General features: G+C 40.8%; 1 protein-coding gene across 6 annotated transcripts in view; it reads left to right on the top strand.

Annotated features, from left to right (window-relative positions):
* The window catches only part of LOC110537362 (glutamate receptor 3), a 125,754-nt gene that overhangs the window by 56,800 nt on the left and 56,661 nt on the right, over positions 1-12,293 (top strand). For all 6 annotated transcript variants that reach the window (XR_002475614.2, XM_021623340.2, XM_021623339.2 and 3 more), the window contains exon 4: positions 10,157-10,344. Coding sequence is in view for 5 of the 6 variants with exons in the window: in XM_021623340.2 (XP_021479015.1) it covers positions 10,157-10,344 (188 nt within the window). In the remaining variant the exon portion in view is untranslated. The remainder of the gene's footprint in view (positions 1-10,156; positions 10,345-12,293) is intronic.

Below are 12,293 nucleotides of genomic sequence, written 5' to 3'. Positions count from 1 at the left end.
TGCAGCAGAGGTAACTCTGGGTCTTCCTTTCCTGTGGCGGTCCTCATGAGAGCCAGTTTCATCATAGCGTTTGATGGTTTTTGCGAATGAACTTGAAGAAACTTGAAAAGTTCTTGAAATTTTCCGCATTGACTGACTTTCATGTCTTAAAGTAATGATGGACTATAATTTTTCTTTGCTTGTTTGAGTGGTCTTGCCATAATATGGACTTGGTCTTTATAGGGCTATCTTCTGTATACCACCACTACCTTGTCACAACACAACTGATTGGATCAAATGCATTAAGAAGAAAATAAATTCCACAAATGAACTTTTAACAAGACATACAAGAGTTACCTGCCAAGAGTGTGCAAAGCTGTCGTCAAGGCAAAGGGTGGCTACTTTGAAAAATCTCAAATATAAAATATATTTTTGGTTACTACAGTACATGATTCCATATGTGTTATTTCATAGTTTTGATATCTTCACTATTATTCTTCAATGTAGAAAATATTAAAAAATAAAGTAAAATCCAGGAATGAGTAGGTGTGTCCAAACTTTTGACTGGTACTATATGTGTAATATATACAGTTGAAGTCGAAAGTTTTAGGTTGGAGTCATTAAAACTCGTTTTTCAACCACAAACTATAGCTTTGTCAAGTCGGTTAGGACATCTACTTTGTGCATGACACAAGTAATTTGTCCAACAATTGTTTACAGACAGATTATTTCAATTATAATTCACTGTATCACAATTCCAGTGGGTCCGAAGTTTACATACACTAAGTTGACTGTGCCTTTAAACAGCTTAGAAAAGTCCACAAAATGTAATCTAAAATTGTTGAATAAGTTTCCTGTAACAATAGATATTATATTCCTTCTCTTTTAGCCAGATAAATACTGATCGTCTTTTCTTATTATCTGCTAAGCCATTACAATTGCACTACAATATCATACACTATCACAAGGCAGTAACAAGGCACTATCCAAAAGGCCCTAGTGTTGTCACACCTTGACTATTGTTCAGTCGTGTGGTCAGGTGACACAAAAAAGGACTTAGGGAAATTGCAATTGGCTCAGAACAGGGCAGCACGGCTGGCCCTTGGATGTACACAGATAGCTAATATTAATAATATGCATGTCAATCTCTCCTGGCTGAAAGTGGAGGAGAGATTGACTTCTTCACTACTTGTATTATTGAGAGGTATTAACATGTTGAATGCACCGAGCTGTCTGTTTGAACTACTGGCACACAGCGCGGACACCCATGCATACCCCACAACACATGCCACAAGAGGTCTCTTCATAGTCCAGAACAGGCTATGGGAGGTGCACAGTACTACATGGAGCCATGACAACATGGAACTCTATTCCACATCAAGTAACTGATGCAAACAGTAAAATTAGATTTATAAAACAGATGAAAAAACACCTTATGGAACAGCGGGGACTGTGAAGCAACACAAACAGGCACAGACACATGCATACACACACACGATAACATACACACTATACACACACATGCACATGGATGGAGTACCGTAGATGGTGGTGGTGGAGCAGGTGCCTGAGGCCACACAGTGTTTTGTGAAATCTGAATGTATTGTAATGTTTTTAAAATTGTATAAACTGCCTTAATTTAGCTGAATCCCAGGAAGAGAAATCTGGGAATGGATTGTAAGGTTTTTAAAATTGTATAAACTGCCTTAATTTTTCTGGACCCCAGTAAGAGTAGCTGCTGCCTTGGATTCATAATAAATACTAATACAAATGCAAAAATCATCACAAGCATCAGTCTTTCCGACTGGTCTGTACTCATCTTTCTTTAAGCAGCTAGTATTTCTGACTGGTCTGTACTCATCTTTCTTTAAGCAGCTATTATTTCTGACTGGTCTGTACTCATCTTTCTTTAAGTAGCTAGTCTTTCTGACTGGTCTGTACTCATCTTTCTTTAAGCAGCTATTATTTCTGACTGGTCTGTACTCATCTTTCTTTAAGCAGCTAGTATTTCCGACTGGTCTGTACTCATCTTTCTTTAAGCAGCTATTATTTCTGACTGGTCTGTACTCATCTTTCTTTAAGTAGCTAGTATTTCCGACTGGTCTGTACTCATCTTTCTTTAAGCAGCTATTATTTCTGACTGGTCTGTACTCATCTTTCTTTAAGCAGCTAGTATTTCAGCACTGGTCTGTACTCATCTTTCTTTAAGCAGCTAGTATTTCAGCACTGGTCTGTACTCATCTTTCTTTAAGCAGCTAGTATTTCAGCACTGGTCTGTACTCATCTTTCTTTAAGTAGCTAGTCTTTCTGACTGGTCTGTACTCATCTTTCTTTAAGCAGCTAGTATTTCCGACTGGTCTGTACTCATCTTTCTTTAAGTAGCTAGTATTTCTGACTGGTCTGTACTCATCTTTCTTTAAGCAGCTATTGTTTCCGACTGGTCTGTACTCATCTTTCTTTAAGCAGCTATTATTTCCGACTGGTCTGTACTCATCTTTCTTTAAGTAGCTAGTCTTTCTGACTGGTCTGTACTCATCTTTCTTTAAGCAGCTAGTATTTCCGACTGGTCTGTACTCATCTTTCTTTAAGCAGCTATTATTTCTGACTGGTCTGTACTCATCTTTCTTTAAGTAGCTAGTATTTCCGACTGGTCTGTACTCATCTTTCTTTAAGTAGCTAGTATTTCCGACTGGTCTGTACTCATCTTTCTTTAAGCAGCTATTGTTTCCGACTGGTCTGTACTCATCTTTCTTTAAGTAGCTAGTCTTTCTGACTGGTCTGTACTCATCTTTCTTTAAGTAGCTAGTATTTCCGACTGGTCTGTACTCATCTTTCTTTAAGTAGCTAGTATTTCCGACTGGTCTGTACTTATCTTTCTTTAAGCAGCTATTATTTCCGACTGGTCTGTACTCATCTTTCTTTAAGTAGCTAGTCTTTCTGACTGGTCTGTACTCATCTTTCTTTAAGTAGCTAGTCTTTCTGACTGGTCTGTACTCATCTTTCTTTAAGCAGCTATTATTTCTGACTGGTCTGTACTCATCTTTCTTTAAGCAGCTATTATTTCTGACTGGTCTGTACTCATCTTTCTTTAAGCAGCTATTATTTCTGACTGCTCTGTACTCATCTTTCTTTAAGCAGCTATTATTTCTGACTGGTCTGTACTCATCTTTCTTTAAGCAGCTATTATTTCCGACTGGTCTGTACTCATCTTTCTTTAAGCAGCTATTATTTCTGACTGGTCTGTACTCATCTTTCTTTAAGCAGCTAGTATTTCTGACTGGTCTGTACTCATCTTTCTTTAAGCAGCTATTATTTCCGACTGGTCTGTACTCATCTTTCTTTAAGCAGCTATTATTTCCGACTGGTCTGTACTCATCTTTCTTTAAGCAGCTAGTATTTCTGACTGGTCTGTACTCATCTTTCTTTAAGCATCAGTCTTTCTGACTGGTCTGTACTCATCTTTCTTTAAGCAGCTATTATTTCCGACTGGTCTGTACTCATCTTTCTTTAAGTAGCTAGTATTTCCGACTGGTCTGTACTCATCTTTCTTTAAGCAGCTATTATTTCCGACTGGTCTGTACTCATCTTTCTTTAAGCAGCTAGTATTTCCGACTGGTCTGTACTCATCTTTCTTTAAGCAGCTAGTATTTCAGCACTGGGCTGAAACAGCTCCTACTAACACTGCTTCCAATGCTGCAGCCTTGTGTGGTTCAGTGCCATTTTCAGATCTTTTTTCCCCCTGCTTTTCCCTGCTCCCTGTTCTAAGTTGCTAATATTTCAGAACCTTGGACAGTTTCACTCTATACTACTGGCTCTGACTGCAGAAACCAGTATTTCAGCACTGGACAGTTCTCTTCTCTCTACTGCTTGCTTGGTTGGTGCTGTGGCTGCCCCTACGGCTGCTGCTGCTGCTGCTGGGGGAAAATAAAGAAATCAATACACAGGATGCAGACAGAAATAGTGTTTCAGAGAGAAAAGAAAACCAGCACAGTCACTGACCTTAAAATGTCATGTGTGCATACCATTAACATCGACATGTAATGTGACTCATTTCAGTATTATCCTAGGTATGTAATTGTTCAATATTTAAAATGTGTTGGCATTTAAACCCCATTGTTATATAGCCTTTGTATCTCTGACAGAATAAGTCCCTTGTATTTGTATTCTGTGCTATCATAGTATGTGGAAAAACTGACATTAGGAGACAAATGTACACACATCCATTCTAAACAAAAGCAAGAGAGGAGCCCAGGAGCAAGAGGCTTATAATGGCCAGGATGAGTCTCTCTCTCATTTTCTCTCTCTCCTCAGCTGACTGCACTAGTCTCAGCTGCTCGCAGGAGAAATAGCAGAAATTTCAATAGCATAAAAAACATTGTGGAGGCGTAGCCTGGGGAAAATAATGGAGGAGTCAGCAAACCCTTTGTGCCTCTGCAGCTCAACCAAATATGATTTACTTTATGAATTCTAAACATCTCCTAAGGAGATCCACAGTCTGTCACATCTAATCTGGCCTGACCATGTGACTTAAAATGGCATAATAATGAACTGGGTGACTAATAGAACTTGCCCCTGCTTTATTACACACTGTTTTGTTTATACCGTCCTCTGCTCACTTGTCTCTGGCCACTGGTCTCCAAAGCCTTTCATCTATTTTGGGACACAAGCTTTCAGGATAATGCATGGGCCATTTGAACAGTGGTCTTTCTGCATTATGAAAGACTTAATATGCTGTGTTCGGTACATGGTTTGCCCAAGATGAAAGGCCATTTTTGTTTGTTTAAGAGATGGGTGTTCTGTATGCAATTGAGCAGAAACATGGGACTGTACGTGCAGCTTTACTCTCAAGGAGAAAGCCAGCCAGCAAACTCAATTTTGTGAAATCTGGTGCAGGGAAGTGGAATGCCTCTCTCTGCAGTAGCTCTTGTTGTTTTTTTCTCTCTGACTTAAGCTTTGAGATTTTTGGAGCTTTCTCTAAAAGTGGTCTCAGAAGCTTTGTGTGACTTCACCTCGGTGATGCACTGCTCAGCTTTGGGCAAGCCATCACAGCAAATAACTCTGATGCCTGCCCCGAGAGAGAGATTAAAAGAGGTCACCATCTCCTGGGAGGCAGCAGGGGAAGACTGAGTCAGAGTTGAGGGCACACAGCATCCATGATGCTGCAGCCACCATGATGCTATCCACCACCTGAGACAGCATATTGTCCACTCTACCTCTCATAACCTCCAAATGGCACAGCATACTATCCACACTACCCTTATCTACACTTATATCCTCGAACTGAAATCAAATACTATCAGAACCTCCCTACACATTATCCATACTGCTCACCACCTACAGTAAAACCTGTCTTTATCAATCCTTCCCATATACAAAGACTATATGCAAATCACACTGCTTTGGGCTTGGAGTTGGGTGCTGTCCCAGATGTAGTCAGTCTTTGTTTATAACTGTATATTTTGAATGGTTACTAATACCCTTCAATTGTTACATATGAAAAAAATACTATATATAGCTTTCACTGACTGTCAAATCAGGAAAATGTTAATGTCTTACTCTACTCAAATAGCCCAATTATGATAATTGACACTGACAAATATCAGGGGTTGTAATTGTTCTTTTGAAGAAACTAGACATTTTCTCTGCTTTCTGCATAATCATTTTGACCTTTCACACTCCACGCTGAGGCAGGGAATTATGTTCATGTGAAGAAATGTAAATGAACCCAGTGTGATGACAACCAAGAAGGTTTATATTCCAGTCAAGGTCCCCACCATTAAAATTATATTTTGAATGTTCCTCGTTCATCCATTCACCATGTCTAGTTTTCAAAGATTTGATACTGAGTACAAAATCATTTATGTTTTTCTTGCTGACAAAAATTGGTTCAATTGAGTATCGAGCGTCAGAGAGAGATTTTTTTTAGTTTGCTGCATTTTTTTACTGCATCATCTGACAGGATGTCAGATATTACACTTGAATGGAGTGTCTGTCAAGTCGGACTTCAGATGATAGACATCTAGTGTTGAGGACTTGATGTGAATAAAGGTGTCAACCCTGACCCTGCGCTCTGTAGCTGGGACTCATTTCCACACAAATGATGTTTCCCAATTGGTCAGCAGGCTGTAGAAAAATCATTCAGGTGAATGTTTCTACGGTATCAAATGTTTCTAAAGAAATGTACTACTATATACTATCTTTAAAACATTTCCCTCACAAAATGTCTTACTTTCACCCAATTATACATTGCCTTGTGACAATATGCCCCAGATTTCTGAATATTTCATGTGTTTTTTATTATGGGCTGAACAATTGACAGTTTATAAATGCTCTTCATGGTCGCCCTGCCTGCTGGCTTCTGTGATATGTACCATCTGTTTACGTCTAAAAACATTGCACCAACATTCACTCGCTTTGTGTTTGCACCACTGAGTGACACTATGTTCATCTCACACACAGCAGACAGGCTATGCCAATATCCAGACTGTTGTTCCTTTTAGCATTGTGATGCCATGACCTTTACCTATCACATTAAAATGAAAGCCAACGTGTGTTAAATGACATCCTCTGTTTATATTTTCTGCCAGAATTATTGGTAATTTATTTTTCATCTCCAAGTATTTTAACTTGTCAATGTTTCACAACACGTTTAACATTGAGAAATACATCATAACGTCTGAATCCCAAAACTTCCAAATCAGCTTAGAGGCAGAAGATTGATACAAAATATAAGTCATGAGGGAATCATTTCTAAATCCTCCCAAATCCTTTTTCTTCATAAGCAGCTGGTAACATGTTTAAAATGTCAGGCTTTACCCAGTGTACTCTATACAATATGTAGTCTCAGGGAAGCTGGTGAAAAAACACCTCATATTTCAGCATTTGCTTTTTAATTTCCTCTGTGCTGCTATGCTATCAGACATAGATTGCAGTCTTTTCTCTCTCTTAATATGCTGTGGGGATGGATGATAAAAGCACAGTGTTTTTCAATGTGACCTGATGGTGCTTCTACAATGACAGAATAAGCCCCTGTCCTTTCAACCAGGGGTCAGCTCCTGGGTTTTATCTTATCTGGCTGTCATTCACAGTGCGCTGGGATACGGCCAGACGCATGAAAACCGTTGTTGAGTCTCCCAACCTTTTAGAAATATCAGACGTGCATACACGGCTCTCCCTGCTCCTCGCTGCTCTTCCAGTCGCCACCTGAGTGGGTGATGGTGATGTAGCCGTGCTCAGTCCTTCACAGCCGCCTGTCTTATAAAAAGCAATGTCTGATTGGACAACCTTCTGCAGTGGTCTCTTGAGTGAAGGTCACTAACGTAGGAGAGGATATAGAGGAGAGTGGATGGCTGAGTCTCTGGCTGTGCGCAGAATTCTTATGTGCTCTAGCTAGCTAGTCTATGGTAGTTCTTCACTTCACAGCTCTACATATACAGCAGTAGATCCATTTATGCCTACAACTAGCGTTCTAGACGGTTTAAAGTATCCATGAACACTCATAACATGTTTCCTCCATTTGACGTGAATTAAAATGCCCCTTTCACATGGAAAGTAACATGCTGAAACTGTGATGGCTGGCTGTTAGTGGAGGTACTGTGAGATGTTTTGGGCTACAAGTGTCTTTAGACTGGGCTGTCAAAGTGTTTTTATACAGAGGTCCCTGGCGTGCCAGTAGCAGGTTGGACAAAGTGACGGTAGCGCATATAGGGAACAGTGTGGATGCTTAATGTGGATGGGCCCAGCAGGGGTGCACTGCAAAGACCGCATCTGCATTAGCATAATCTACACTGACTGCTTCAGCATCAGTAATAATATTCATCATTTTATTGAATCAGCGATTTTATCCCAAGCTCTAAGAGGAAGAGATAGCCGAGCGCATGTTGCTGCCTCTGCCCATTTAGCCAAGCCGACTATAGCGTGCTTGCTCTCGCACAAAGCCTTCCTCAACTGCACCATTTTATCTGTCTATTACTTACAAGTTACCACATAATGACCTACTGCCACCACACATTTCCACCATCGCTGATACGTATATATGTTTTCTTTCATTACCCTATTCTAGGTCTGTATATTACTATGCATGAATAATCCAGTGGTAGCATTATTCATTGTGGTGTAAGGAGTGTTATTAAATAACATTCATATTTTGATAAGGCTATTACCCATAAAGGGGTGCGGCTCTCGCTGTATAACCCCCATTTCAGGCCCGCAGTTTGACCTTGTGTTGACATAATGGACGATGCATTGATCTTCTGAAAAGAAAACATGTCCTGGGTTGTAACTCCGCCCCTTTTGTAACTCCGCCCCTTTAAGGCCTGCTTGTCAGACCTAGAGCACTGTGATATCCATTATAACCTATACGTTGGAGGGGTAACACTGATACTGGTAACACTGACATGATGTACCGCACAATTTGAATTTTAAATCACATTAATTCAGTTATTACAGACTGTGACAGCCGAGACACTGGGAGCTGAAATGAAAACCTATTCAATTGAAATTTTCCTCCAAAGCTTATTGGCATTGCAAGTAGTATTTCTGCGAAACAGTTCCCCATCATAAAAAGCCCAGACTAGAATTTCTAGTTGCCTGTCCTGGAAGCTATAAGCTACTTTTCCATTTGACATACTTTACCTTCTGTACCATTTATTTCACCCATGAAATGTGATATTGACAGGGCTGTCTTTTTTTTTCTCATGGGCTCAAAGACTATTGTGGTTGTTTTTATGACAGAATGATACAATTCAAGTGGACAGAAAACATAAAATATTCATACCCTACACCAGTTGGTTAACAAACAGTACAAAACAGAACCTTTAAATTGACGATGATAAAAAGTGAGAAATGTGAAAGGGGGGAGGGCGAGCACGCCCCCATCCACATCGATGGGGCGGCAGTGGAGCGGTTTGAGAGCTTCAAGTCCATCAAGGTCCAAATCACTAAGGACTTAAAATGGTCCACACACACACACACACACACACAGTTGTGAAAAGGTGCGACAGTGCCTCTTCCCCCTCAGGAGGTTGAACAAGTTTGGCATGGGCCTTCAAATCCACAAAACGTTCAACAGCGGCACCATTGAGAGCATCTTGACTGGCTGCATCACTGCTTGTACGGCAACAGCACCGCCCTCGATCGCATTGTGCTACAGAGGGTGGTGCTGACAGCCCAGTACATCACTGGGGCCGAGCTCCCTGACATCCAGGACCTCTATATCAGCCGGTGTGAAAGGAAGGCCCGGAAAATCATTAAATACTCCAGTCACCCAAGTTATAGACTGTTCTCTCTGCTGCCGCACGACATGCAATACCGGTGCATCAAGTCTGACACCAACAGGCTTCTGAACAGTTTCTATCCCCAAACCATAAGAGGTGTTAAATAGCTAAAATGCTAAATAGCTAAAATAATGGCTACACAGACTGAGTTGACCCTTGTCATTATTTGTATTTTTGCACTGTCTCTATGCACACACACAGGACTCTACACACTCACTCACACAGACACTCCAACACACACATAACATGCACACATTTATACCACAGGAGGTTGGTGGCACTTTAATTGGAGAGGACGGGCTCGTGTTAATGAGTGGAGTGGAATCAGTAGAATGGTATCAAATACATTAAACACATGGTTTCCATGGTTTCCAGGTGTTTGATGCCATTCCATTTGCTCCGTTCCAGACATTATTATGAGCCGTCCTCCCCTCAGCAGCCTCCACTGATTCATACTGACTACACACACACGCACATACAATCTTTATTTACGCCACTGCTACTCTGTTTATAATACATCCTGATGCCTAGTCACCATACCAATATACATATCTACCTCTATCACTCCAGTATCTCTGCACATTGTAAATATGGTATTGGAACTGTAGCTTCTTACTTTCTCGTGTTCTTTTATTTCTGATTTCTTCTTTTTATTTCTTGTGTGTTTTTGTTTTCTTATGTTATTACTGCATTGTTGGGTTTAGAGCTCGCAAGAAATGCATTTCATTGTACTTGTGCACGTGACTAGAACATGTGCCCAGATTTTATTGTCAAAGAGCTTTGTATTTTGACTTTACAGTAACTATGACGTGATTAAGTACACCGCTCTCCTCTGCAAACGACCACAAACCCACCTTTCCCATTCTACTGTATGTGACTGATCCCCTCTCTCTCCTCTCCAGGTTTCTCTATCCTTCAAGCCATCATGGAGTCAGCAGTGGCCAATAACTGGCAGGTGACGGCCCGGTCGGTGGGCAGCATAGTGGACCCTACAGAGTACAAACGCATCATTGAGGAGATGGACCGCAGGCAGGAGAAACGCTTCCTCATCGACTGTGAGGTTGGAAGAATCAACACCATCCTGGAACAGGTATAGTACTGTGGGCCTTAAAGGCCCAGTGCAGTCAAAAATGTGATTTTCCTGTTTTAAATATACACTCACTGGCCAGTTTATTAGCTACACCCATCTAGTACCAGGTCGGACCCCCCTTTGCCTCCAGAAAACCTGAATTCTTCGGGTGAATTCTACAATTCAGAAACGTTCCACAGCAGTGAGGTTGGTCCATGCTAATGCGATGGCATCACGACAGTGCATTACTGCTGTGAACAGTCCGTTCCATCTCATCCTAAAGATGCTCTACTGGGTTGAGGTCTGGGGACTGTGCAGGCTGCTTAAGTAAACTGAACTCCAGGCAATGTTTTTCCACTCCTCAATTGTCTGTTTGTGATCAAATCAAATCAAATTTATTTATACAGCCCTTCGTACATCAGCAGATATCTCAAAGTGCTGTACAGAAACCCAGCCTAAAACCCCAAATAGCAAGCAATGCAGGTGTTGAAGCACGTTGGCTAGGAAAAACTCCCTAGAAAATCCAAAACCTAGGACGAAACCTATAGAGGAACCAGGCTATGAGAGATTGCGTGGAGATTGGAGCCGCTTCTTGTTTTTAGCTGACAGGAGTGGAACACGGTGTGGTCGTCTATTGAAATATCTCATCCGTGACAAGGATCGACGAGTTTTGCGTTCCGAGATACCGTTCTGCACACCACTGTTGTGCTGCACCGTTAATTGCCTACTTGTGTCCTGCCTGTTAGCTTGCAGGATTCTTGCCATTCTCCTTTGACCTCTCTCATGAACGAGCTGTTTTCTCCCACAGGACTGCCGCTGGCTGGATGTTTTTTGTTTGTCGCACCATTCTCGGTAAACCCTAGACAATGTTGTGTGTGAAAAGCCCAGGAGGGCGGCCGTTTCTGAGATACTGGATCCGGTGCACCTGGCAACGACAATCATACCATGCTCAAAGTCGCTTAGGTCACTTGTTTTGCTCATTTTAACGTTCAATCAAACAGTAACTGAATGCCTTGATGCCTGCCTGTCTGCCTGCTTTATATAGCAAGCCCCGGCCACGTGACTCATTGTGTGTAGGAGCGATCGATTGTTGTACCTAATAAACTGTCCGGTGAGTGTATATATTTTAAATTTTGTTTTATTGGGATCCCCATTAGCCGGCACCATGGCGACAGCTAGTCTTACTGGGGTCCGACACATAATGAGAAATATAACATTACAGACAAAAGACTTTACAATTTACACATACACACAAAAAGTAGGGCACATAAGGGAGAGGCATTGTGCCATGAGGTGAGATTTGACGATGTACTGATTCCATGGCACATGGTTTATGATTTGACATGCAAAACGACGACGGATTCAACATTTCTAATTTTTCAATATAAAGGATTATACTCAATTCTTGCAACCAATAGAATGTTATATATATGTGGCATACAACCTTCCCAGCTCTGCAGATTTTGCTGCATGGAGGCAGAGTCATTAGATCATTTATTTTGGTACTGTCCATATGTAGCTCGTTTTTTGGTCACAGTCCAGAAATGGCTGAATAATTGTAACATTTACCTAGAGCTAACACTGCAGACAGCAATACTGGGTGATTTGAAAAGTCATAGTCAATTGATCAATAATATAATAATTATTTTAGTAAAAATGTGTGTCTTTAATTTACAATCTTTAGAAACTATGAGAATAGAAAGGTTCAGTACTTTTGTGAAGCATCACAGCACAGTTGAAGAATATATGTCAACTTGAAATCCAGTATGGATGGTGTTAAGAGATTGATGGGAGGGGTTGAATGGAGCTGAAGGGTGGGACTAATAACAACAAGATAACACATTTAAATAGAATGTCTCTAAAATGTATATAGGTTCAGAACTTTTGTGAAATAGCACAGTTACAAATATATGGCAAATAAAAATCAAACTGGATGGACATCAGAAATGGAGGAAGGCCAGGACTAAAAT

The sequence above is a fragment of the Oncorhynchus mykiss genome, chromosome 12 (genome assembly GCF_013265735.2).
Source record: "Oncorhynchus mykiss isolate Arlee chromosome 12, USDA_OmykA_1.1, whole genome shotgun sequence".
NCBI lineage: Eukaryota > Metazoa > Chordata > Actinopteri > Salmoniformes > Salmonidae > Oncorhynchus > Oncorhynchus mykiss.
This window is presented reverse-complemented; position numbering and strand designations above follow the sequence as displayed.